General features: G+C 33.0%; 1 protein-coding gene across 3 annotated transcripts in view; it reads left to right on the top strand.

Moving 5' to 3' along the window:
* The window catches only part of LOC107564475 (transcription factor 4-like), a 178,401-nt gene extending 153,936 nt beyond the window's left edge, over window positions 1-24,465 (top strand). For all 3 annotated transcript variants that reach the window (XM_016249568.1, XM_016249569.1, XM_016249570.1), the window contains 5 exons: window positions 6,755-6,878; window positions 11,998-12,160; window positions 18,929-19,158; window positions 20,856-20,988; window positions 22,725-24,465. In XM_016249568.1, coding sequence (XP_016105054.1) covers window positions 6,755-6,878; window positions 11,998-12,160; window positions 18,929-19,158; window positions 20,856-20,988; window positions 22,725-22,773 — 699 coding nt within the window. In that variant the 3' untranslated portion in view covers window positions 22,774-24,465. The remainder of the gene's footprint in view (window positions 1-6,754; window positions 6,879-11,997; window positions 12,161-18,928; window positions 19,159-20,855; window positions 20,989-22,724) is intronic.
* The last annotated feature ends 318 nt before the right edge of the window (window positions 24,466-24,783 follow it).

Raw genomic sequence — 24,783 nt, 5'->3', positions numbered from 1 at the left:
TGCGCGCGTGTGTGCGCGTGTGTGTGTGTGTGTGCGCGCTGTAGATTCATGAAATCACGGGAAAGAAGTGCTGAGAGTTTGTCTGGGAAAAATAGTCGTGCTGACAGACAGCAGAGATGACTGTCAATGACACACACACACACACACAGACACACACACACACACACACAGACACACACAACACTCACTCTCTCTCTCTCTCTCTCTCTCACACACACACACACACACACACACACACACACACACACACACACACACACACACTCTCTCAGACACACACACCCACACACACAGACACACACACACACACACACAGACACACACACACACAGACACACAGAGTATTAACAAGCATATTTTGACCCATTTCTGAATAGTTTTTATCATTGCTGGAGTTTCAGAGACGAGTGACGAGGATAGTCAAGTAGTCGCCCAACAGCCAACTTATTGATATTTTAACTTCCTGTTTTTATTTGTATTATATTTTTTTTTTCTTTAATATTTTTTTTTATTATGTATTGTTTATTTATTTTCCTTTACCATTTTTATAGTTTATTTTATTTTGTCTGTAATATTTTTACTTTATATTTATTATTTAAATGTTGTTTATTTTATGCTTTGTCTTATTTAGTTTTTTTATTTTATTTTATTAATTAATTAATTATTTATGGTTTACTTTAGCTTTAATATTTTATTTTTGTTAATTTTATTCTTTGTCCTATTTAATTTTTTTTTTCAATACATAACTTTATGTATTATTTATTGTTTATTTTATGTTTAATACTTTTGTTTATTTTATTCTTAGTCTTATTTAATATATATTTTTTAGAATTGTATTGTTTATTTTCTTTTATATTTTTATTATTGTGTTTTATTATTTATTATTTTTATATTATTATTTATTAGATTTTTCTTGAATATTTGTATTTATTCTTTAATGTTGTAATTTTCAGCATAAAGTGCTCTAAATCTGGCGATCTGAGTGTCTCTGACAGGGTTTCAGCGTTTGATCTGATTGTTTAAAGCAAGTTCCCGTCTCTCTGACCCTGTCGCCCCGTGACCCCGTGACCCCGTGACCTCTGTATTTCCGGGTTTCGATGCGGCCGCTAAATACAGCATTGTGTTGAGAATCCGCCTCATCGTCTCACGTTTGTTCCGTTCAGAGTAATGTTTCCGGCGCTCGTTTCTCTGCAGGATATTCTTGTTCCAGCTTTTGTTTGGACTGAAGCTGTTTATTTTTAGGACTGTCACTCTATTGTTTGGCCGTTTGATGGATGGATATTTGATTTGACCGGTAACCTTCAAATCTCACACACACAGATAAACACACAGTTAAACAATACACAAAGAAGCACAGCAAAATGTGTACAATATATATATATATATATACTGTAAATTTATCATGCATAAATACATTTTGATGACTACATAATTCCTGGACTTACTGCAAAAAAAACTTACTCAATATTTTTTAGTATTCTTACTCAATATTTTTGTCTTGAATAGTCATCCAACAGCCAACTTTTTGATATTTTAACTTAAAGTTTTCATTTGTGTTATTTTGTTTTATCTTTTAATATGTTTAATAATTTTTAATTTTCAATAATTCGATTTTTCTTTAATATTTTTCTTATTAATTTTTTTTTTCATATTGTATTTTTAATGTTATGCTCATATTTGATTAATTAATTAATTAATATATTATTTATTTGTTTTCCTTTTTTTAATATTTAAATTTTTATAATTTGTTTGATCTTCATTATCTTCCAGTGGAGTCAGAAAAATACACTTAATTCAAAAAATAGAACTCACTTAATTCTAATAAATTTGTCAGAAAATGAGACTTAATATCTTCAGTCATTTTGCTTCTCAAGTAAATGCCTCTTGATTTAAGAATGTTTAGAGATTTGTATTATTATTATGAATTATGTGCAACAAGAGATGTTTCTAGACTCTGAGCATCTGTGTAGAAATAAAGCATCTTAATTCAGTAGAGTCACCAGGAAGCTATTTTCTCTCTCTCTTTGAAAGTGCTCTGCTAATTTGTCCTGGTTTTTTTGTAGTTCAGAGGAATTTGCTAAAACCAGGTCTGGAAGAACCTCCTCAGAGCCGGTCTCGCCAGATCCTCTCTAAAATGCCAAATTATTTTTCATTTAGATGCATATCTTTAGTTTCATGCATAATTCATATTTTCAGGATCATTTCCACCCATTAAACAGGCTGGTTTTGCTGCTGTACCTTTGAAGACTTTATGTAAATGACCTCTGTTATGATCAGGGCTGGTCATGTGGGCGTTGATGTGTGAATGTGGGCGGTCTTATGTTAATGAGCTCATAGTTGTGATGTCAATGATGATGATTTCTGAATGATTTTGTAGTTTTTGTAGTTTAGTTTCCATAAATGTGAAATGAACATCAAAATTTGTTCAATAAAACAGAAACATTAGATAAAAAACTCAAATGAAAATGAGAAATATTGCCTTGGCAGCTAACTGAAATAAGTTGAAGTACTAAAATGACTAAAGTGGAATAAATATAAAGTTAAACTTAAATATATGTATTTAAAAAATAACAATTATAAAGACAGAAATGGTAACATACAATAGAAATATTCCCAAAATTTTGGTAAAATCTTTTTAAAAATGCAAACAGACTGGTGATTGGGTGTTGATGTGTAAATGTGGGCGGTCTTATGTTAATGAGCTGATCGTTGTGATGTCATAATCATGTTTTTGTACTAGTTACAAAACATCAAGCCTTTATTTCAAAATAAAAGTCCTTTAAAACACTTCAAAAGAAAAATAGTCTCATATGATATCATATATGATATCTGATATCATATAAAGACTTATATGTTGCACATTGAGATCCAAACGAGTCTGTTAGAACAGATAAACACTTAAAAACACAATTTCTGTGTTCTGCTGCCACTTTTCATGGGGCCAATTTTCATATTCTTAACCATTCTGTTTGTGAGTGTGTGTGTGTGTGTGTGTGTGTGTGTGTGTGTGTGTGTGTGTGTGTGTGTTTGTGACTGAGTGTGTGTGTGTGCGTGCATGCGTGTGTGTGTGAGAGAGAGAGAGAGTGTGTGTTTGTGACTGAGTGTGTGTGTGTGCGTGCGTGCGTGTGTGTGTGAGAGAGAGAGAGAGTGTGTGTTTGTGACTGAGTGTGTGTGTGTGTGTGTGTGTGCGTGCGTGCGTCTGTGTGTGAGAGAGAGAGAGTGTGTGTTTGTGAGTGAGTGAGTGTATGTGCGTGCGTGTGTGTGAGTGTGTGTGTGTGAGAGAGAGAGTGTGTGTTTGTGAGTGAGTGAGTGTGTGTGTGTGTGCGTGCGTGCGTGCATGCATGCATGTGCGTGTGTGTGTGTGTGTGTGTGTGTGAGAGAGAGAGTGTGTGTTTGTGAGTGAGTGTGTGTGTGTGCGTGCGTGCATGCATGCATGTGTGTGTGTGTGTGTGTGTGTGTGCTGAAAGCTGCTGTCAGTAGGCCGTCTGGTCCTCATCTCTCTTCTCACACACACACAGCTTCACAAAAGAGCTCTGTGGCAAATAAACACCATCAGTCTTCTGAGGTCTCGGTTAACGACTAACCCCTAATTAACTACAAGACTGAGGGACTGCAGGAACTCCACCAGAACCAGTTTCCCACAATCACTCGGCCAAAAATCAGCATCCTGTCATCATTTACTCCTAAACATGATTGTCCTTCTCGCAGAACACAAAAGGAGACGTTTAGCAGAATGTGCAGACTCATCTTTACGATACAATGAGGCAGAAATGCATTAAAATTAACTTAATTTTAATGCATTTCTGCCTCATTGTATCGTAATTTAATTAAGTATTAAATATTTATAGTGCATAATAGTGCATGGAGCAGTGTTATTAAAAACGAAAACTATTAAAAATCATTAAATTGTTAAATTAAATTAAATAGAAATGTTGTATAGCTGAAATAAATTATAAATAAAAATAAATAAATTATGGTTAAATTGAAATAAAAAAAACTAATAAAAAAGATAAAAAAAATAAAATAAAACAGAAATATTAGCTGAAAAACTTAACTAAAATATATTAGAGGAAAAACTGAAAATTAGAAATAATAACTTGGCAAATTGCTCAAATTAATTGCTAAAATTGCTAAAAAAAAATAATAATAATACAGCTGAAATAAAAATAAATTAAATCTAATTGGAATGATTAAAAAACTAATAAAAAAGGCAAAACAGTGAAATAAAATGCAACAGAAAAACAGAAGATGAAAAACTGAAATGAAAATTTAAAATGTTGCCTCGGCAACTAACTGTAATAAATAAGTTAAAGTATTACAATTACTAAAACTAAAATAACAAAGTTAAATAGAAATATTTAAGTAAAATTAATTTTAAAAGTCATATTGTTTAATAAAATAGAAATATTAGATGAAAAACAAAAACCTTAAATGAAAATTTTAAATGTTGGCAACTAAATGATATAAGTACTAAAATTATTAAAACTAAAATTAAAAATAAAGCTAAATAGAAATTGTTAAAAAAAATAATAATAAAAAGCATTAAAAACTTTTTAAATTGTAACATTTTAAAATAAAAGCTCATTTAAAATATAAATCAATAATAATATGACTAATATTAACACCGATGTGGGCTACAATTCTAATATTTTTACAGGAATTTTGTTTGTTCTTTTGGAGCCTAACAGCCCCTGATATGAAAAGAAAGTGCTCGAGAAATACTGCTAAAAATCTAATTTTGTGCTTCTTAGGTGAACACATGAGGAATGACATGAGTTTGAGTGAATAGTGATGGAATTGTGTAACATTTTGGGTGAATTATTAATATAAACAAAACTACAATTCCCACCCAATCTCCTTTCATAAAATCCTCCAGCACATGCATGTTTGTTTATAAATTATTTTAATAAATTTACCAATACTGTCTATTCTAATTGCGCTGTTTAAGCACTTTTTATTTTTATTTTACCTTGTTAAAATCAGCAGAATATTCCATCCGTTTCTCTCTTTCAGTGTGTGACAGTAATTCACTTCTGCTTTTAAACAGAAAACCTTTATTAAATATATACGCAGTCCGACGTCACCTTCCGCTCTCCTTCGGTCTTTCTGCGACATTTTCTGATATTTGCATGAAGCCGCCGGGAGACAACAGCATCACCGGATTAACCGGAATTACAGAGAGAGAGACGCGCGGATCTCCAATCGTGTCCTTAAAACAAAAACAGAGCGAGAGGGAAGCAAACTTGTGCCAAATCACAATTCCTGCTGGATGTGTGTACTATCGAGGGAATTAGGGAGCCCACAATTAAGCATATGGGCATTAAGATAATTGTCAGTTGTGTTGGCGAACGTGATGGCAGACAGATGGATCAGACTCAGCCCGCTCTCCACTTGGCACCATGGGACATTACTTTGGATTTTACCTGCCTGAATAAATTCACAGTGTTTTCACCAACAGAGGAAGAAGAACGATTAGAGGATGAAGAGAACAAGAGAGAGAGAGAGAGTTTGGCTCTGCTCACACACTACATACTCACACTATTTCTGTAGTGTGTGCTGTGTATAGTTTGTGAATTTTGATAGCATGCTGTAATATATTTGGTACAATGTGCAGTATACAGTACAAGAAACGTGCTGTGCATGCAAAACACTCTATGCCACAATGCAACTTTTCAGCTTGACAATATATCTTTTTTTAATAGTATTTTAAATATTTTTATTTCTTTCTCTTTCTTGACTCATTTAATATTTTTTTCAATAAATAATCATTTTAATTTTGTATATTTATTTTTTTTTAGATTTTTAAAATAGAGTGATTTTTAATTTATAAATGGTTATTTTTAACTTTGTGTTTTATTGTTTTTTTATTTTTGTCTCTTTCTTGACAAATTAAATTTTTATAATGTTTTATTTGTATTATTTTTTTCATTAATATTTAAAAAAATAAAATAACATTTTTAATTAATAAATAATCATTTTAATTTTTATTATTTCTATTTTTATCTCTTGTAACTAATAGAATAATGAATTTTAAATATATAAATGATTATTTTTCAACTTTTTTTTCTCTTTCTTGACTAATTAATTTTTTTATAATGTTTCATCTTTCCATTAATATAAAAAAATTTATGTTTAATTAATAACTAATCATTTTAATGTTTTATTATTTGCATTCATGTATTTCTTAATTCTTATTTATTTATTTATTATTTTTATTTGTATTTTTAAAAAATAATTAGAATTTTTGCCCATTTGAGTAATTCTATTTATAAATGGCTTTTATATATGTTTGTTTTATTAATTTTTTTTCTCTTTCTTGCCTCAAATCAAATTTAATTTAACTTTTAATTTAACCAAAACCTCCGTTCACCTTGGAAATGGCATGTTGAGTGCATTGCGTTATGGCATGCATTATTCTGCACAGTGTGTTCTGTTATAAATTACACATTTTTGGAAATATATTATTCCATGCATGCAGAAAATTAGTATAATGTGCAGAATATATACTGCATACTACAGAAAGAGTGTACCCTAACAAAGCCGAAGAGAGAGTGAGTGATGGAGGCTGTAAAATGGAGGAGTGTTGCGGGTTTGTGTTTGTGAAGGGTTACAGCGCTCTCTGTTGGCCGTTAACAGCGGAGCGATCAGGCCTGTGTGAAACCCACAGAATGTTCTGGATGCTTTTATCTGCTGAAGAATGAATGCATTTGCATGTTTAGACGTGTTTGTGACGTCTCTCTCTGTGTTTGTCCAGGTGGGCGGCCATCGTGAGGACGGTTTGAGGAGCGGTCACTCCATCGTGGCCAATCAGGTGTCAGTACCACAGCTTCCTGTGTCAGCCACGTCCCCCGACCTCAGCCAGTCTGATCCGTACAGGGGTGAGCGTGACACACACACACACACACACACACACACACAAATACTCACTCACACACACACGCACTCATACACACACACACACACTCACTCACTCACTCACCCTCTCACACACACACACACACACACTCTCTCTCACACACACACACACACACACACACACTCACTCACTCACTCACTCTCTCACACACACACACACACATACTGACTCACACACACACACACACGCACTCACTCACTCTCTCACACACACACACACACATACTGACTCACACACACACACACACGCACTCACTCACTCTCTCACACACACACACACACATACTGACTCACACACACACACACACGCACTCACTCACTCTCTCACACACACACACACACATACTGACTCACACACACACACACACGCACTCACTCACTCTCTCACACACACACACACACATACTGACTCACACACACACACACACGCACTCACTCACTCTCTCACACACACACACACACATACTGACTCACACACACACACACACGCACTCACTCACTCTCTCACACACACACACACACATACTGACTCACACACACACACACACACAAATACTCACTCACGCACACTCATACACTCACTCACTAACTCACACACACACACACACACACTGGCATCATGTGGGCACAGAGCGGGCAGAATGCCAGCCTCCTCCATCTGCCGCCATTTTAGAGCATCACAACACAGATGAGCCTGCAGCGGATTCCCACGCTCACTTTCTGATTTACAGGCCACGGATATAACTGTTTTCAACATTGATAATAATCAGAAATGTTTCTCGAGCAGCAGATCAGCATATTATACTGATTTCTGAAGATCATGTGACACTGAAGACTGGAGGAATGATGCTGAAAATACAGCTGCGCATCACAGAAATACATTGTTTCAACAGATATTCACATAGAAAACAGCTGTTTTAAATTGCAATAATATTTAGCATTTTTACTGTATTTTTGATCAAATAAATGCAGCCTTGGTGAGCAGAAGAAACTCTTTCAAAAACCTAAAAAAAAATCATCAATATGTTATAGTTATATTATTATTGAAAATATAGAACATTTTTATTGTTATACTTCTAAAATATTGAATTGGGTTTAATTGTAATTATATGTAATATTTTCAATATTAATAATAAATCAATATTTTGATTTATTATTAATATACAAATTGTAATATATATATATATATATATATAATTTATTAAATATATTTTAATAGTTATATCTTCCTCTTTTACTATTAATATGGAGCCTATATATATATGTATATATATATACATATTTCATAAATATAGATAGATAGATAGATAGATAGATAGATAGATAGATAGATAGATAGATAGATACAGTCTTTCCTCTAAAATATTTAATTATTGTGATTAATATTGAACATGTTGAAGATTTTTGTTATTCTTTACTCTAAAATGCTGAACTGGGTTGAGCTGTAATTATATGCAATATATTTTCAATAGTAATAATAATTCAATATTTTAGATGAAAGACACAAATTGTTTTTAATATATTTCATAGTTATTTGTTCCTTTATTATGATTAATATTGAGCCAAAATATATTAGACACATTTTTTGTATTATATATTTATCTATTAAAATGTGTGTTTTTCCTCTAATATATTGAATTATTATTATTATTGAAAGTTTGTATTGTTATGCGTTCCTCTGTAATGTTGCCTTGAGTTGAAGTGGTTTGTTGTAAGTAGTGTAATCTCTGTCATATGACTCGTTCTCGCCTCATGTTCAGCCTAATGTGTGAATAATTACCAGTGCGGTAAACCATGCGCTATATTTCAGATGTGAATATGTGGAAGGAAATTGTATATGACCCGGGAAGCGAGGCGTAGAAACTCCAGGCTGGTTTAAAGCGGCGCTTGTGCTCTTCTTGGCAAAGGCTTTCTGTGTGGAAAACCCAGCCAGAGAGTTAATGAGGTGCTGAGCGCTGTAAAATATGAAGAGCAGCATCATAAATAACAGCACTGAGGATCACAGATGATTGTTTGTGAACGGCATCCAGCTGGAGCGCTTTACACAATACTAACATGGACTTCAGAGCTTTACTGGGCTGTACCGTGGTGCTTTAGCAGGGTACCGTGGTAATATAACATATGTGTAGTTCATTTACAAAAAAGCACCTGAAGTATTGAAATTCATGTGCCATGGTTTTCATATGGTGCTTTCAAGAATACCGTGGTACTGTATTAATAATGAAGGTACTGGAGTAACATGGAGTATCATAAAAACATGAATTCCAGTGCAATGGTATATTCAATAGAACCACCACAGCACATTTCATTAGCATAATATCATATTTTTTGGAAATAATTATATCAAATTTGTTCAAAATGTCTTTGACATTTTTATCTTTTCACTTTTAATTAATTAATGTATTTATTTATTTTTTATTCATGTACTTTTTATTTATTTTGTTATTTTTGTTTTATTTTCTTAAATTTATGTATTTCTTAAAATTATTAAAAAAATTTATATATTTGAATTTTTAAATATATCATATTTTTTCAATATAGTTTTCAAATGTTTGTTTATATGTTTGGTTGTTTGTTTGATTTATTTTTGTTATTTAAAAAAATATTTGAATTTGTATTTTTTATATATTTAATTTAAAATATTTATTGTGTGTGTGTGTGTGTGTATATATATATATATATATATATATATAAAGGCATTATAGATTTTTTTTACCTTTACCATACTAATATTACAGTATTTTATAAAATACCCTGGAGCAAATATATAAATGGTATATGCATGGTATATGAATATCATAATCATTCAGTACAATGGTAAATTTCAAAGTACCGTAGTATTACCATCACTGTACCATGGTACCACCAGAGTAATGGGTAATATCATATTTTTGGACATGCACTATGGTAATATTGTGTTAGTGACCATGTACTATAGTAATACCATGTTTTTGGAGGAATATTATTTATTTAATATGATAATTATATACATACAGTATGTGACCCTGGAGCACAAAACCAGTCTTAAGTCGCTGGGGTATATTTGTAGGAATAGCCAAAAAAATAAATATAAATATATATATATGCATTTTAATTGACATCTACCATGCGAATATTACAGTATTCTTTGAAATACCTTGAAGTAAATATGTAAATATCATTGTATTTCTTTACCATATATATAAGACACAAAAGCTGTTTTCTGCAGCTTTACTGTGTATAAGTGTGCCTTCATGAAGTGTGGACTGGTCTCAGTGTGGTTCCCAGCTGCGAGCGCTGAAGCGTGAAACAGCATCACAGCTCTGCTGAAACTCCACCAGGCTTCACCAGATCAAGCCAGCCGTCAACACACAGAGAGGATCGAGACGTCCCACTCAAACTCTGTGTCTCCGTCCCAAATCAGGCTTGGTTTGCTCTTCCTTCTCCTCACGTATCCCGTCTGAGCAGCTGTCTGGAGTCATTATTCATCCACAAACACACTCACTCACTACTACAACATGCCACTCACATACTATCATTATTTATTACAATTCACTCATCTGCATTACTTGTCCCATGTGCCATGTGATATCAGAGTAACACACTATAAAAATCTCTTCTGCTCAACAAGGATCATAAAAACAATACAACAGTGAAATATTATTACATTTTAAAATGGTTATCTATATGATCTTGGTTTGCTCTTCCTTCTCCTCACGTATCCCGTCTGAGCAGCTGTCTGGAGTCATTATTCATCCACAAACACACTCACTCACTCACTCACTACTACAACATGCCACTCACATACTATCATTATTTATTACAATTCACTCATCTGCATTACTTGTCCCATGTGCCATGTGATATCAGAGTAACACACTAAAAAAATCTCTTCTGCTCAACAAGGATCATAAAAACAATAAAACAGTGAAATATTATTACATTTTAAAATGGTTATCTATATGATTGTGTGTTAAAGTGTAATGTATTGCTGTGATGCGCAGCTGTATTTTCAGCATCATTACTCCAGTCTTCAGTGTCACATGATCTTCAGAAATCAGTATAATATGCTGATCTGCTGCTCAATTAATCAGAGTAACACACTAAAAAAATCTCTTCTGCTCAACAAGGATCATAAAAACAATAAAACAGTGAAATATTATTACATTTTAAAATGGTTATCTATATGATTGTGTGTTAAAGTGTAATGTATTGCTGTGATGCGCAGCTGTATTTTCAGCATCATTACTCCAGTCTTCAGTGTCACATGATCTTCAGAAATCAGTATAATATGCTGATCTGCTGCTCAATTATATTATTTTATATTATATCATATTACATTGCATTATATTATATTATATTATGTCATATTACATTACATTATATTATATTACATTATTTTATATTATATTACATTATTTTATATTAAATTATATATTGAAATTGTAAAGAAAAATTTCTGGAGCAAGTTTTACAAGAAAATACTATTTCAGTTTTCCGTTTCTTTTTAATTATTTGTATATATTATCTTATAGTTATTATTGTTATACTAATCTTGAAAACATTATTTTTTAAATTAATATTTTGTATTAAAAAATAAAAAGAGGGATTCTTTGATGAGCAGAAAGCTCAAATGAACAGCATTTACAGAAATCTCTGGTCACATGATAAATGTCGTTACTGTCACATTTAATCAATTTAATGAGTCCTCGATGAATAAAACGTTCAATTTCTTTGTTTCTTTCAATATTACCGCTCCTTATACTTTTGAACGATAGTGTATCAGTTTCCACAATAAGATCGTTTTTCTTCCAAATCTGTTTTTATATTTTATATTTATCGTTGTTCATTCATATTCAGTCTTATAAGAAAAGGTTGTTTTTTTCATGAATAAAACGACTCTGAATTTGACAGGAATTCTCTGTTAATATATGCAGCATATGTAATCGTTTAATAATGTTAGAGGGCTTCACTTTAGCAGCTCGTCTGGATGATAAAACAGACGGGTGTGCTTCTGAAGCGCGCCGATGAAAGAGAAAGCCTGATGTTTGAGACGTGTGTCTCTGAGACTGATGCTGCTGTTTTCTTCTCGCTGGTCTCCAGCGCTCTCCGGAGGTCTGCAGGGTCAGAGCACCTCGTCTGTGAGCTCGGAGATCAAATCTGAAGACGAGGGAGACGAGAACCTGCAGGACGGAAAATCTCTGGATAGCAAGAAGGAGGACGTGGACGGCAAGGATCTGAAATCTCTAGAGAGGTCGAGATCTAGGTAAACTGTAGCGTGAGCATCGCTTCAGTCAAACGCCGTCTGGACTTTGATGAAGTGACACGTGTTCTGAGAGGCAGCTAAACGCACAGATGAGCAACCCAAGCTAAACACAACACATTCTGAGCCAGCTCGTACAAACACACACCGGTACTTTCAATTCAGCAATTCTCAAATGTTTTACATCTGGATATTAAATCAAATATTTAGCGTTATACCATACAAATTATAGAGAATACAGTAAGTGTAGAATTCATTTTCACTCAGAACATTTTTACAAATAATTACAAAATAGATGGCAAATTAAACATGGCATTTTGAAATTAAATTTTTTTTTGTATTTTTGGAAGCATACTCCAATAATATTAATTTTGTTTAAATTGTATTTATTTTTTAACTTCTAAAAATATTAACTTAATTGAAATAAACTAAAATATAAATTAATGATTAAAAACCTAAAAAAAAAAAATTAGACGTTGCCTTAAAATGTTTCATTTATTTTTTAAGCGCTAGTAAATTTCACAAATAATTTTTACAAATAATTACAAAAAATATATATAACGGCAAATCAAACATGGAATGTTGAAATAGTCTGATTTATATTATAAAATATTGTTTTTACAGAGCAAATTAAATCAAAGTTAAAGTGCCAAAATTACTAAAACTATTAAAAAATAATTTCTGTTAACTGAAATAAAGCTGAAATGAAATATATTAAATTATATTTAATATATAAAATTAATTGTGTTTTCTTTTTATATACTTTAGATATTTAGAATCTTATGTACTTTTTGTATACTTTATGTATTTTTATATACTATATATATATATCTAGAATTGTGTATTCTTTTTATATACTTTATAGATCTAGAATTTTTATAATAAAGCTGAAATAAAAATGTATATTAAATGATATTTAATATATAAAATGAATATATTTTAGATATAAAACTTGCAAAAGGAAAACTGTTGCATTTGCATTGAAATTTCAGGAGTTGCTAGTAAATTTCACAAATAATTACAAAGAAACTGCAAATATATAATCTCTCTTAAGTGATAAATATCAGATATATATATATATAATAGATCTGAGACTGAAATAGTTTTCAGCGACGCGCACATGTTGGGGTTGTTGAGCATCTCGTCTGGTCTTGAGCCAGATTTTAGCTGTTTCTCACACATGAGAGTAGGGCTAATTCATCCAGATTCATCCAGATATTTCCAGGATAAACGCCTGACTCCTCCCGCAGGGTTTATAGAGTTCCACCTGGAATGACCAATTCGACTCCTTCCACTCAAATTCAAGGCGATCTTTGCGACTCTGATTTCTGATGTCTGATATATTTGATTCAGATTTAGTTGGTTCTTTAAAGATTGATTTGATGCATCATTAGAAACAGATTCACTTTTTACTGTTGAGCCTAAAATCAAGAAAATGGACTAGGGATTCAATGCTAATAATTATGATAAATATTTTGTCATGGTTGATATTATAAATCATCTAAACTTCTAGAAGATGTAATCTAAAATTTCAGCGTTTAATCTAGAATTTCATATACTTTTTGTGTCTATTCTATCTTTTTATATACTTTATATATCTAGAATTGTATGTACTTTTTGTATAATTTATGTATTTTTATGTACTATATATACACTCACTGGCCACTTTATTAGGTACACCTTGCTAGTACTGAGTTGGACCCCCTTTTGCCTTCAGAAATGCCTTAATTCTTCATGGCATAAATTCAACAAGGTGTTGGAAACATTCCTCAGAGATTTTGGTCCATATTGACATGATGGCGTCACGCAGTTGCTGCAGATTTGCCGGAAATAATATTTTTTATTTAAATTACGAATAAGACTGAATGCGTGTATAATATGCTGAAAAAAACGGTTAAATGTCACATTATGAAATACATGAATTAAATGGTTCATCCTATATTTTCAATTCAAACCAGTGAAATTTGACTAAAAAAGTCGAGATGTTTGCATCACAGGATAATAATGTGGGTCGTTTAATATTTCTATCGTAAAACAGTTGTTAAAAGGGAAATATTGAGCGACTTACCTCACAATCCTCAACCGTTAAAAACGGAAGCGCCTGGTTGAAATTCGCGCTGGAATAGTGAAGCCCCGCCTTCTTTGATTTGATTGGCTCATTCATTTTGAGTCCAAATGTTACTTTTTTCCTTCTTTTTATATATATATATATAATTTTTGTCAATCTAACAACAAATAGAGCAACTGTTAAAACTACAGTTGAAAGTATAAACACTTTTTAAAAAAATGTGTGCATCATTTTAAACATGTTCACAACTATTCGCTTCTTTAGCTGTGAAATAACAGGCCGCTAAATAAGCCATAATAATGCAAAATATAGAATATTGAATATAATCAATCAGAAGGGCAGGCTCCTCCAGACGGTGGGAGGTGTGCGGTGGGCTGGACTCTGTGAGAAAGGACTTCTTCCATTGCGCGCAGACAGATTACTTTCCTGAGGTCTGAACTTCTGCACATTAAAGATGGAAATATAACAGTTCCTATTTCAACAAAACTCGACACGAATGGGTCTCCGTGAAGAAACTCTGCGGTTCGTGATACCTGATGGTGAGTGGTGTGTCAGATATTTAAACACATTTTCTATGCGATACTAACTTTTATGGAAACTATATTTTGTTGTGCTGGTTTTTAAATGACTGTCATTCAATCTGCAATCATGCGCACCACAGCAAGTTCAATGCAAACTAAGTAAGTTTTGTGCATCGAATTATTCTAGATCATAGTTCAGTAAAGGTTGCATGCAATGCATGTTACATTACTCTAACAAAGAGTAGGCTGTTGAAAATTCAGATGGTGTTTAATGTGTTAATATAAAGCATAATAGCTGGTTAAGGTGGACATGGTGGGTGGTCAACCAGCAACCATTAACCAGCTATTATGCTTTATATTAACACATTAAACACCATCTGAATTTTCAACAGCCTACTCTTTGTTAGAGTAATGTAACATGCATTGCATGCAACCTTTACTGAACTATGATCTAGAATAATTCGATGCACAAAACTTACTTAGTTTGCATTGAACTTGCTGTGGTGCGCATGATTGCAGATTGAATGACAGTCATTTAAAAACCAGCACAACAAAATATAGTTTCCATAAAAGTTAGTATCGCATAGAAAATGTGTTTAAATATCTGACACACCACTCACCATCAGGTATCACGAACCGCAGAGTTTCTTCACGGAGACCCATTCGTGTCGAGTTTTGTTGAAATAGGAACTGTTATATTTCCATCTTTAATGTGCAGAAGTTCAGACCTCAGGAAAGTAATCTGTCTGCGCGCAATGGAAGAAGTCCTTTCTCACAGAGTCCAGCCCACCGCACACCTCCCACCGTCTGGAGGAGCCTGCCCTTCTGATTGATTATATTCTATATTCTATATTTTGCATTATTATGGCTTATTTAGCGGCCTGTTATTTCACAGCTAAAGAAGCGAATAGTTGTGAACATGTTTAAAATGATGCACACATTTTTTTAAAAAGTGTTTATACTTTCAACTGTAGTTTTAACAGTTGCTCTATTTGTTGTTAGATTGACAAAAATTATATATATATATATAAAAAGAAGGAAAAAAGTAACATTTGGACTCAAAATGAATGAGCCAATCAAATCAAAGAAGGCGGGGCTTCACTATTCCAGCGCGAATTTCAACCAGGCGCTTCCGTTTTTAACGGTTGAGGATTGTGAGGTAAGTCGCTCAATATTTCCCTTTTAACAACTGTTTTACGATAGAAATATTAAACGACCCACATTATTATCCTGTGATGCAAACATCTCGACTTTTTTAGTCAAATTTCACTGGTTTGAATTGAAAATATAGGATGAACCATTTAATTCATGTATTTCATAATGTGACATTTAACCGTTTTTTTCAGCATATTATACACGCATTCAGTCTTATTCGTAATTTAAATAAAAAATATTATTTGCAAATAATTTAAATATATTACGAAAAATCACGTTTTTGTAGGCTACTCTTCTTTATTCCCCTAAATCCATATAAATACTTTATTTTAAACAAAATTTTAAATTGGTCTAATCAGTGTTCATGGTTATGGCCTTGGTTTATCTGTTTTAAACTTTGGAAAAGTATGATATGTGCATTTTTATTTCGTTTTTTTAAAGTAAGTTTTGTAAGACTATTACTGTAAATAGGCCTACGGGTTTTAATTCAAGTTGACATACTGAGGGATGAGATTACATTATTTTCTGTGGTAATCAACAAGATTGGATCAACAAAACTCCAAATGGGGCTTAAGTTGTGTATGGAATATTATTTTGAGACCATTCTGGCAATATGGAATGGCATTTCTTTACCTTTGGTTAAAATATAGTTATGTTTCAAATAACTTTGAAAATGAGCCAAAGCAACAAGCTTTCTTGGATCACTAAAGTCAGATTTAAGGACCGGAACTAAGTGTTTCATACAAGAAAAAGCTAGTCCAGTTAGAAAAGCTCTCATGACTGAGGTATGCTAGACTTGATGAGAAACAAATAAAACATTTTTTTTTTAAAAACAGCAAACTCTACAGTGCATAACCAGATTTTCCATCTTATCACAGAAGCGTCAGATTTAAACTGGAGCTCACTGCGCTTAGCCGGCAGATTTCAGAGGTGAGTAATGGAACCGCGGAGAGGGAAACATCCCAGAAAAGAGAGAGAGGGAGACGTTGCCGTGACCAGAGCAATAAACATACAGTGCGCTGACATTCAAATGAAGACGTTTGGTTCAGTGCTGCGGTGAAGGCCTGGTGGCTGCTGACGTGTGTGTGTTGCTCTGAATGTGTGTGTTTAGCATTTATACACTCCAGAACGAGTGAAAGTTGAATGCTCTGCTGTTCTTCTTGTTGTTTTCACCGATCCTGGATCAGATGACTATTATGTTTCTGTATTAGGCCTAATTTATTTAACAATACAACAATCAGTTCAATCAGAGATTCAACGAGGTGTTGGAAACATTCCTCAGAGATTTTGGTCCATATTGACATGATGGCGTCACGCAGTTGCTGCAGATTTGCCGGCTGCACATCCATGATGCGAATCTCCCGTTCCACCACATCCCAAAGGTGCTCCAGTGGAGTGAGTTCTGGTGACTGTGGAGGCCATCGGAGTAAAGAGAACTCCTTGTCATGTTCAAGAAACCAGTCTGAGATGATTTGAGCTTTGTGGTGCATTATCCTGCTGGAAGTAGCCATCAGAAGATGGGTACACTGTAGTCATAAAGGGATGGACATGGTCAGCAACAATACTCAGGTAGGCTGTGGTGTTTAAACGATGCTCAATTGGTACCAAGGGGCCCAAAGTGTGCCAAGAAAATATCCCCCACAGCATTACACCACCACTACCAGCCTGAACCGTTCAGACATGGCAGGATGGATCCATGCTTTCATGTTCTTTACGCCAAATTCTGACCTTACCATCTGAATGTTGCAGCAGAAATCGAGACTCATCAGACCAGACGTTTTTCCAATCTTCTATTGTCCAATTTTGGTGAGCCTGTGCGAATTGTAGCCCCTGTTTCGGCACCCGGTGTGGTCTTCTGCTGCTGTAGCCCATCTGCTTCAGGGTTCGACGTGTTGTGCGTTCAGAGATGCTATTCTGCATACCTTGGTTGTAACGAGTGGTTATTTGAGTTACTGTTGCCTTTCTATCATCTCTAACCAGTCTGCCCATTCTCCTCTGACATCAACGAGGCATTTTCGTCCACACAACTGCCGCTCACTGGATATTTTCTCTTTTTCGGACCATTCTCTGTAAACCCTAGGTCTTCACCTCATCTAGATGCCTAAATGCATTGAGTTGCTGCCATGTGATTGGCTGATTAGCAATTTGTGTTACCAAGCAATTGAACAGGTGTACCTAATAAAGTGGCCGGTGAGTGTATATATATATATATATAATTGTGTTTTCTTTTTATATACTTTATATATCTAGAATCTTATGTACTTTTTGTATAATTTATGTATTTTTATATACTATATATATATATATAGAATTTTATATACTTTTTGTATACTTTATTTTTATATACTTTATTTATCTACAATTTTATATACATTTTGTATTTATTATATATTTTATATACTTTATCTAGAATTTGTTGTTCTTTATATATCTAGAATTTTAGATATTTTTGTATCTGTATTATGTATTTTTATATAGTTAATATATCTAGAATTTTTGTCACTTTATATAGAGAGAATTTAATGTATTTTAATATATATTTTGTATACTATATTAATCTATAATTTTATATTCTTTTTATATACTTTATATATTTTTTGAATTTTACATACTTTATATATCTGGAATTTTATATTCTTTTATATGCATTATATATCTAGGATTGTATGTACTTTTTGTATCTATCATATTTTTTTATATTTTAATATATTTAGACTTTTTTATTTTACATATTTAGAATTTTAGATACTTTTGTATCTATTATATCTTTTTATATACTTTATATATCTGGAATTGATGATACTTTTTGTATCTATTATATATTTTTATATACTTCATACGTCTAGAATTTTATATAGCCAGCTTTGAATATTATAACTTTTTATCTAGAATGTTTTATTCCATAAACATAATGTGTTCAGCACTAAATCTGGCACAGGTTGAGTTAGAGAGACGTAAGCCCTGATATGGTCCTGATGAATGAATGAATGAATGAATGAATGAATATCCTCACGCTCCGGCCCACAGCAACAACGACGACGAGGATCTGACTCCGGAGCAGAAGCTGGAGCGGGAGAAGGAGCGGCGCATGGCTAATAACGCCCGGGAGCGTCTGCGCGTGCGTGACATTAACGAGGCCTTCAAAGAGCTGGGCCGCATGGTGCAGCTGCACCTGAAGAGCGACAAGCCCCAGACCAAGCTGCTGATCCTGCATCAGGCCGTCGCCGTCATCCTCAGCCTGGAGCAGCAGGTCCGAGGTCAGTCACTGCAGCATTCTCAGCACAAACTGAGCTCTCTTTTCACTCATCGTGTGCTCAAACTAGAGGTTTTTATTAGTAGTATTATTTAAAGGGATAGCTCACACAAAAATGAAAAGGTTGTCATCATTTACTCACCTTCATGTCGCTCCAAACCTGTATGAGTTTCTTTCTTCTTTTGAACACAAAAGAAGATATTTTAAAGAATGTTGGGAACCAAACAGTTTGTGTCTTCCATAGTATTATTCTCTATTATGGAAGTCAATGGGTTGCAACAACTGTTTGGTTACCAGCATTCTTTAAAATATCTTAATTTGTGAACTATTCCTTTAATTGGATAATTGCAATATAGTAGTCATATACAGTATAATAATTAAAATGACAAAATAATTTAATAATAAGAATAAGAATTATTACTATTATTATTATTATTATAATTATTATATATGCATGTATAATTAATTGGATATTGGATGGTTATTATTTGGATAAAGTGTAGTGGTCATAAATATTATACAATTTTTGGGATTATTATACATATTTATAACTGTTGTATTATATAGCAAACACTTTCTGTATTTATTACTGTACAGTAGCTGTTCAAGAGTAGATCTGCTTGATTTTGTATATTATATTTAATATAGTATTATTTTTATTGTTATTAAATAACTAGTAATTATAAAAATTATTTTATGCTTTTTGATTATTATAGATCATTTGTATATAGCAAACGCTTTCTGTTTATTGACAGCTATTCTGGTTTAGAGTTTTAGTATTTGTATTTTATATTTAATATATTTTTATTAGTAATATAATTGCAGTACTATTATTATATACAATTAATAATTTTAAAATATTTTAGATGATATTATAACTCTTGTATTTTATATTTAATATTTATTTTTTATTATTAATATAATTGTAATTATGGAAATTATAAGAAAATATTTTTAGATGACTCTTGTGTGTACAGGTGTACAGATGTTCTGGATTAGATTTGCAGTATTTTATATGCAGTACACAAGTGTATTATTAATAATAATAATAATAATAATAATTTCTGGGTTTATTAATGTTCCTGTTACAAATTAGATTTACCCTATTTTATATTTAATATTTAATTTTATAATAATAATATTGTTTTATATTATTATTATTATTATTATTATTATGTAATTATTCATTAAAAAAAAAAAAATCTTATTATTACTAAATAATATGATAAATACGAATAAGTCCTGCATGTAGAAAAGGTACTGCATATAAAATACTGCAAATTAGATGACTCTTGTGTGTACAGGTGTACAGATGTTCTGGATTAGTTTGCAGTATTTTATATGCAGTACACAAGTGTATTATTAATAATAATAATAATTTCTGGGTTTATTAATGTAGCTGTTACAAATTAGATTTACCATATTTTATATTTAATATTTAATTTTATATTAATAATATTGTTTTATATTATAATTATTATGTAATTATTCATTTAAAAAAAAAAATCTTATTATTACTAAATAATATGATAAATACGAATAAGTCCTGCATGTAGAAAAGACTTTCTGTTCCAGATTAGCTGGGCCGTGTTTTGCCGTAGTGCCGCTTTTGTCCTCCTGACGGCGTCGCCTGGTTTCTCCAGGAGCAGCTCAGTGTGTGTGGAATCAGTAAAGTGTGTGTTTGTGCTCCTCACGTTCCAGAGCGCAATCTCAACCCAAAGGCGGCGTGTCTGAAGAGGCGGGAAGAGGAGAAGGTGTCGTCGGACGGTGCTCCGCTCTCATTGGCCGGCGGTCACCACAGCATGGGCGAGGCGTCCAATCCCATGGGACAAATGTAAAGAGCCACACCCCCGTAAATGGTCAGAATATTTCCCTCTACACTGATCTGCTGTTGTACACGTCCCAAAACAATCAAACCTGCAATCACTGGCTTACTCACAATAAGAGAATTATCAGGCAAAGTGATGCAGAACGTTTGGATTTCTAATCATTGGTCACATGCCACGTAAACTTATTTAATGAATCAAGCGATGACTAGCAATCTAAGGGTGGCGAAAAAAATTAAACCTCTAAAAATGTAAAAATGGGCGCATTTTAACAACAGATTGGCCGTAAGTGTGGGTTATAATTTGTGTACATACAGATTTTGATTTTTAAGCTATGTATTATACATTGTTCATTTACAATAAAAACAATCAATAAGGCTAAGTGAAGATATTTGCACACATTGAAAGGTGCATGTACACAAAATCACTGACCATTTCATTCAAAAGTGCTGTTTTATGATGATTGTCATGATTTGTTTTAGTCTCCAGATTGTCTGATTTAATTCCTCACTGTTTGTTTGATTTTGTAAAAGCAGAAATAAATCAAGGGAAAGCATGAAAAGTGCAATGTTCACGTTGCATTATGGGTGTGAACAGACACATGCAGCTCCAAAGGTTTCATGTTTAATGTGCACTTAATGAGTTTACAACTTATAATTAAGGTGTGAATTAAACCCAGTTCATTCATCTTCACATTAACTTACAGATTTTAAGATGAGGGAAAACATTCGGTAAACAGATATGTTTTTAGAGGCGTTCAGAACAGCAAATAGAAGAAAAATCTGCACTGTAGTCTCAGTATATGATTATTTTAAATGTGCAGGTTACATTTTACTCCACAATCAACAGAAGAAAAGAAGTTTTATTTTGTATGTAAACAATGTAAAGACATTTTTAGGAATGCTTATATAATATAAATTATTATGTAGCATAATGCAGTATAATTTTCACTACTGCAATAAATTAATGAGAGTACTTTTATTAGTTTTAGTTATTATCTTATTGTTTTTATTGTTCAGTTAAATGAAATGATCAAATATATATTACATAAAATATAAAATATAATATAAATTATTATTGACATGCAGTGTAATATTAATTAATGTACTACATTATTGAGAGTACTTTATTATTTTTATTTATTTACATATTTTGCATTACAGTAATCAGAATTATAAAAATAAAGAATCAAAATATTACATTAACAAAAATAAAAATTATTTACACATAGTATAATTTTCATTATTGCATTACATTGATGAGAGTACTTTATTATTTTTAGAATTATCATAATTAAAATCATTTTTATTTGCGTATTTGCATTGTAGTAGCAAGAATTATTAAATTAGTCAAAAAATATATAATATAAATTATGTCCTTACAGTATAGTTTTCATTAATGATAGTATTTTTAATTATTATGTACATTATTAACATATTTTCCATATAATTATTAATTAAATAAAATTAAGTATTATTAATTATTATAATATAATATAATTATTATGCCCATAATGTATAATTTTCATTACTTCGTTACTTTTATTATTTTCATTTATTTGCAGATTTTACATTGCCGTTTTAATTAAATTGCACTGCATTAAATTAAAGAATTAAGGAGAAAAATGTGGTTCAATGGCATGAACATGTCGACCTCCTAAAAATAATCTCCATTTACTTTAAGCAAAATACATATTTAGAAGTGCTTTTGTGTTAACGTCTCTCTCCGTCTGTCCATCTTTCAGGTCGAAGCTGCCAGAATTCATCAAAATGATGAGCGATCACTTCCTTTGATAGCGTCATTTCTGCCCCGACCGTCCGTCAAACAATCAATCAATCAATCGACCGATCGAACGAACGAACGAACGAACGAACGAACGAACTTCCATCCGACCGACCAACTCCTGCGTGTTCCCGTTCCTGACTGCGTCTGTGAGGATTTATCCTGTAAATTAGGGAGTGGCGCCGGATTCGTTGTGCATATCTTCCTCCAAGCATTCCCTGTTGCAAAAGAAGACGTTTTTATGTACGAACACACACACGAAAAAGAGCGACGGGCGATTCTTCAAACATATCATGATGTTGTGGAGGTGTGGAGGGCAGCCGTCTGATTTCAATGGCAATCCTGTCCACACTGAGGAACTTTTGTAGCTGTGCCTCGCGGAACTCCTTACGGAAAAATAGAATTAGGAAATTCCCAATCAGTCGGGATGAGAGGAGCTGTCAATCAAACGACCCAGACGGGATTCGGCTGCAGAATTTGACAAAACCCTTCAAACCTTTGCAATAATGTTGTTTTAGTTCCTGTGAAACCAGCAGATCCCGGCAGTGAACGTTCTGGAGTCGCTTTGGGCTCGTTTCACGAACTTTTGCGGATCACCTACGGAAGTCATTTCGTTTATTCGTTTGTTTCTAGCCATCGACTCTCCCGAAGCCCTCCCGGACCCCGAAGATGCAATTTTAACATGTCGAAACTTCAACCAACGTGCCTTTTAGAGCTCATATCATCACACAACTGGAGGAGAACGTTATCTAGGATGCAAGCGTATAGGAAGCGTTAGTCATTAGGTCTATGCAGTCAGGTTTTTTACGACCTGGAGTTTAAAAAAAAAAAAAAAAAAAAGTAAAAAGGTAAAAAAAGTATTTTTTGGATAAACTGTATTTAATGTACTGTACGGCTATATGTAATTAGGAGGTGTGTCCAGCCCTGTGTGGCCCCGCCCACAGCCCCGCCCACCTGTCACCGTCGTTATTGAGCATTGTATTATAGATATCCGCTTTTACGAATACAGGCTTGTTGTTGAGCCGCTGTAGTACAAATGTGTGGTTGTACGTGTAAAATGGCTTTTTCTCTTTTTTAACCTCTCTATTCTTCGTCTGTACTGGTTTCTCTGTCAAAAAAAATGGGAAAAAATGGATGGGAGGCACTGAAAGTGGACACAAATCTATTAGAAAATCAATATATATAAATGTAGAAATATATACAGTATATAAAGAGACGGAAAGGAGTTCACGAGGAGCGGTTTTTCATTCTGTAAAGCCGAGCGGAGACGTCCCCAACGCCAGCCGCTCCGAGAGACGTGACTCTATTTTTCACCGCGATGGTAACGGCGGTGAACGACGCTCTCGCGAAACCGCCGGCGAAGGGAAACACACACGGACATTTGTAAATTGTATGCAACAAATGCAAACGTACCATTATTTTGAAATTGTGTATGTAAAAGTTATATTTTTACATGTAGGCTGTTGTTATTTTGTGTTTAGAAATGCTTTGTATCAGTTCTTCTCTTTTGTTTTTTCCAAAAAGTACTTCATTGTGTGTTGAAATGTGTCACATTGAAAATATAGTGAGAAAAAAAGCAACGAAAAAAAAAATGTTTATATTTGCGGGAACATTTTTCTTTTCTATAACGGTGGGTGGTGGGGGTCGGGAATCGAAGCTATACGATTACTCTCTCATCCTCTTTCATCATTACATTGTCATTTTTAATTGAGTATTTTTTGTGTAAATAGACGCGGGTCGATGACCTGCCGTTGATCATGTGGCCTGGTGAGGACGTGATTGATTAGCGTTAACGTGTGTCAACAATCAGACCTTAATTTACATTCTCACTTTTGTAAAGAGGCATCGCTGAAAGAATCGAAACGACGACTCGGATGTTCTGCGCGTTTGCCACCGGCCCTCATACGCAAAATTTAGGCCTGAATTTAATGTAAGTTGCATATAAAATTTGGACGACACCGTTTTAACACAATTAACTTAATGTGGTGCATATTTGTCATACATAAATGAGACTAAACTAA

Source organism: Sinocyclocheilus grahami, unplaced genomic scaffold (assembly GCF_001515645.1).
Source record: "Sinocyclocheilus grahami isolate Dianchi unplaced genomic scaffold, SAMN03320097.WGS_v1.1 scaffold939.1, whole genome shotgun sequence".
Taxonomy (NCBI): Eukaryota; Metazoa; Chordata; class Actinopteri; order Cypriniformes; family Cyprinidae; genus Sinocyclocheilus; species Sinocyclocheilus grahami.
This window is presented reverse-complemented; position numbering and strand designations above follow the sequence as displayed.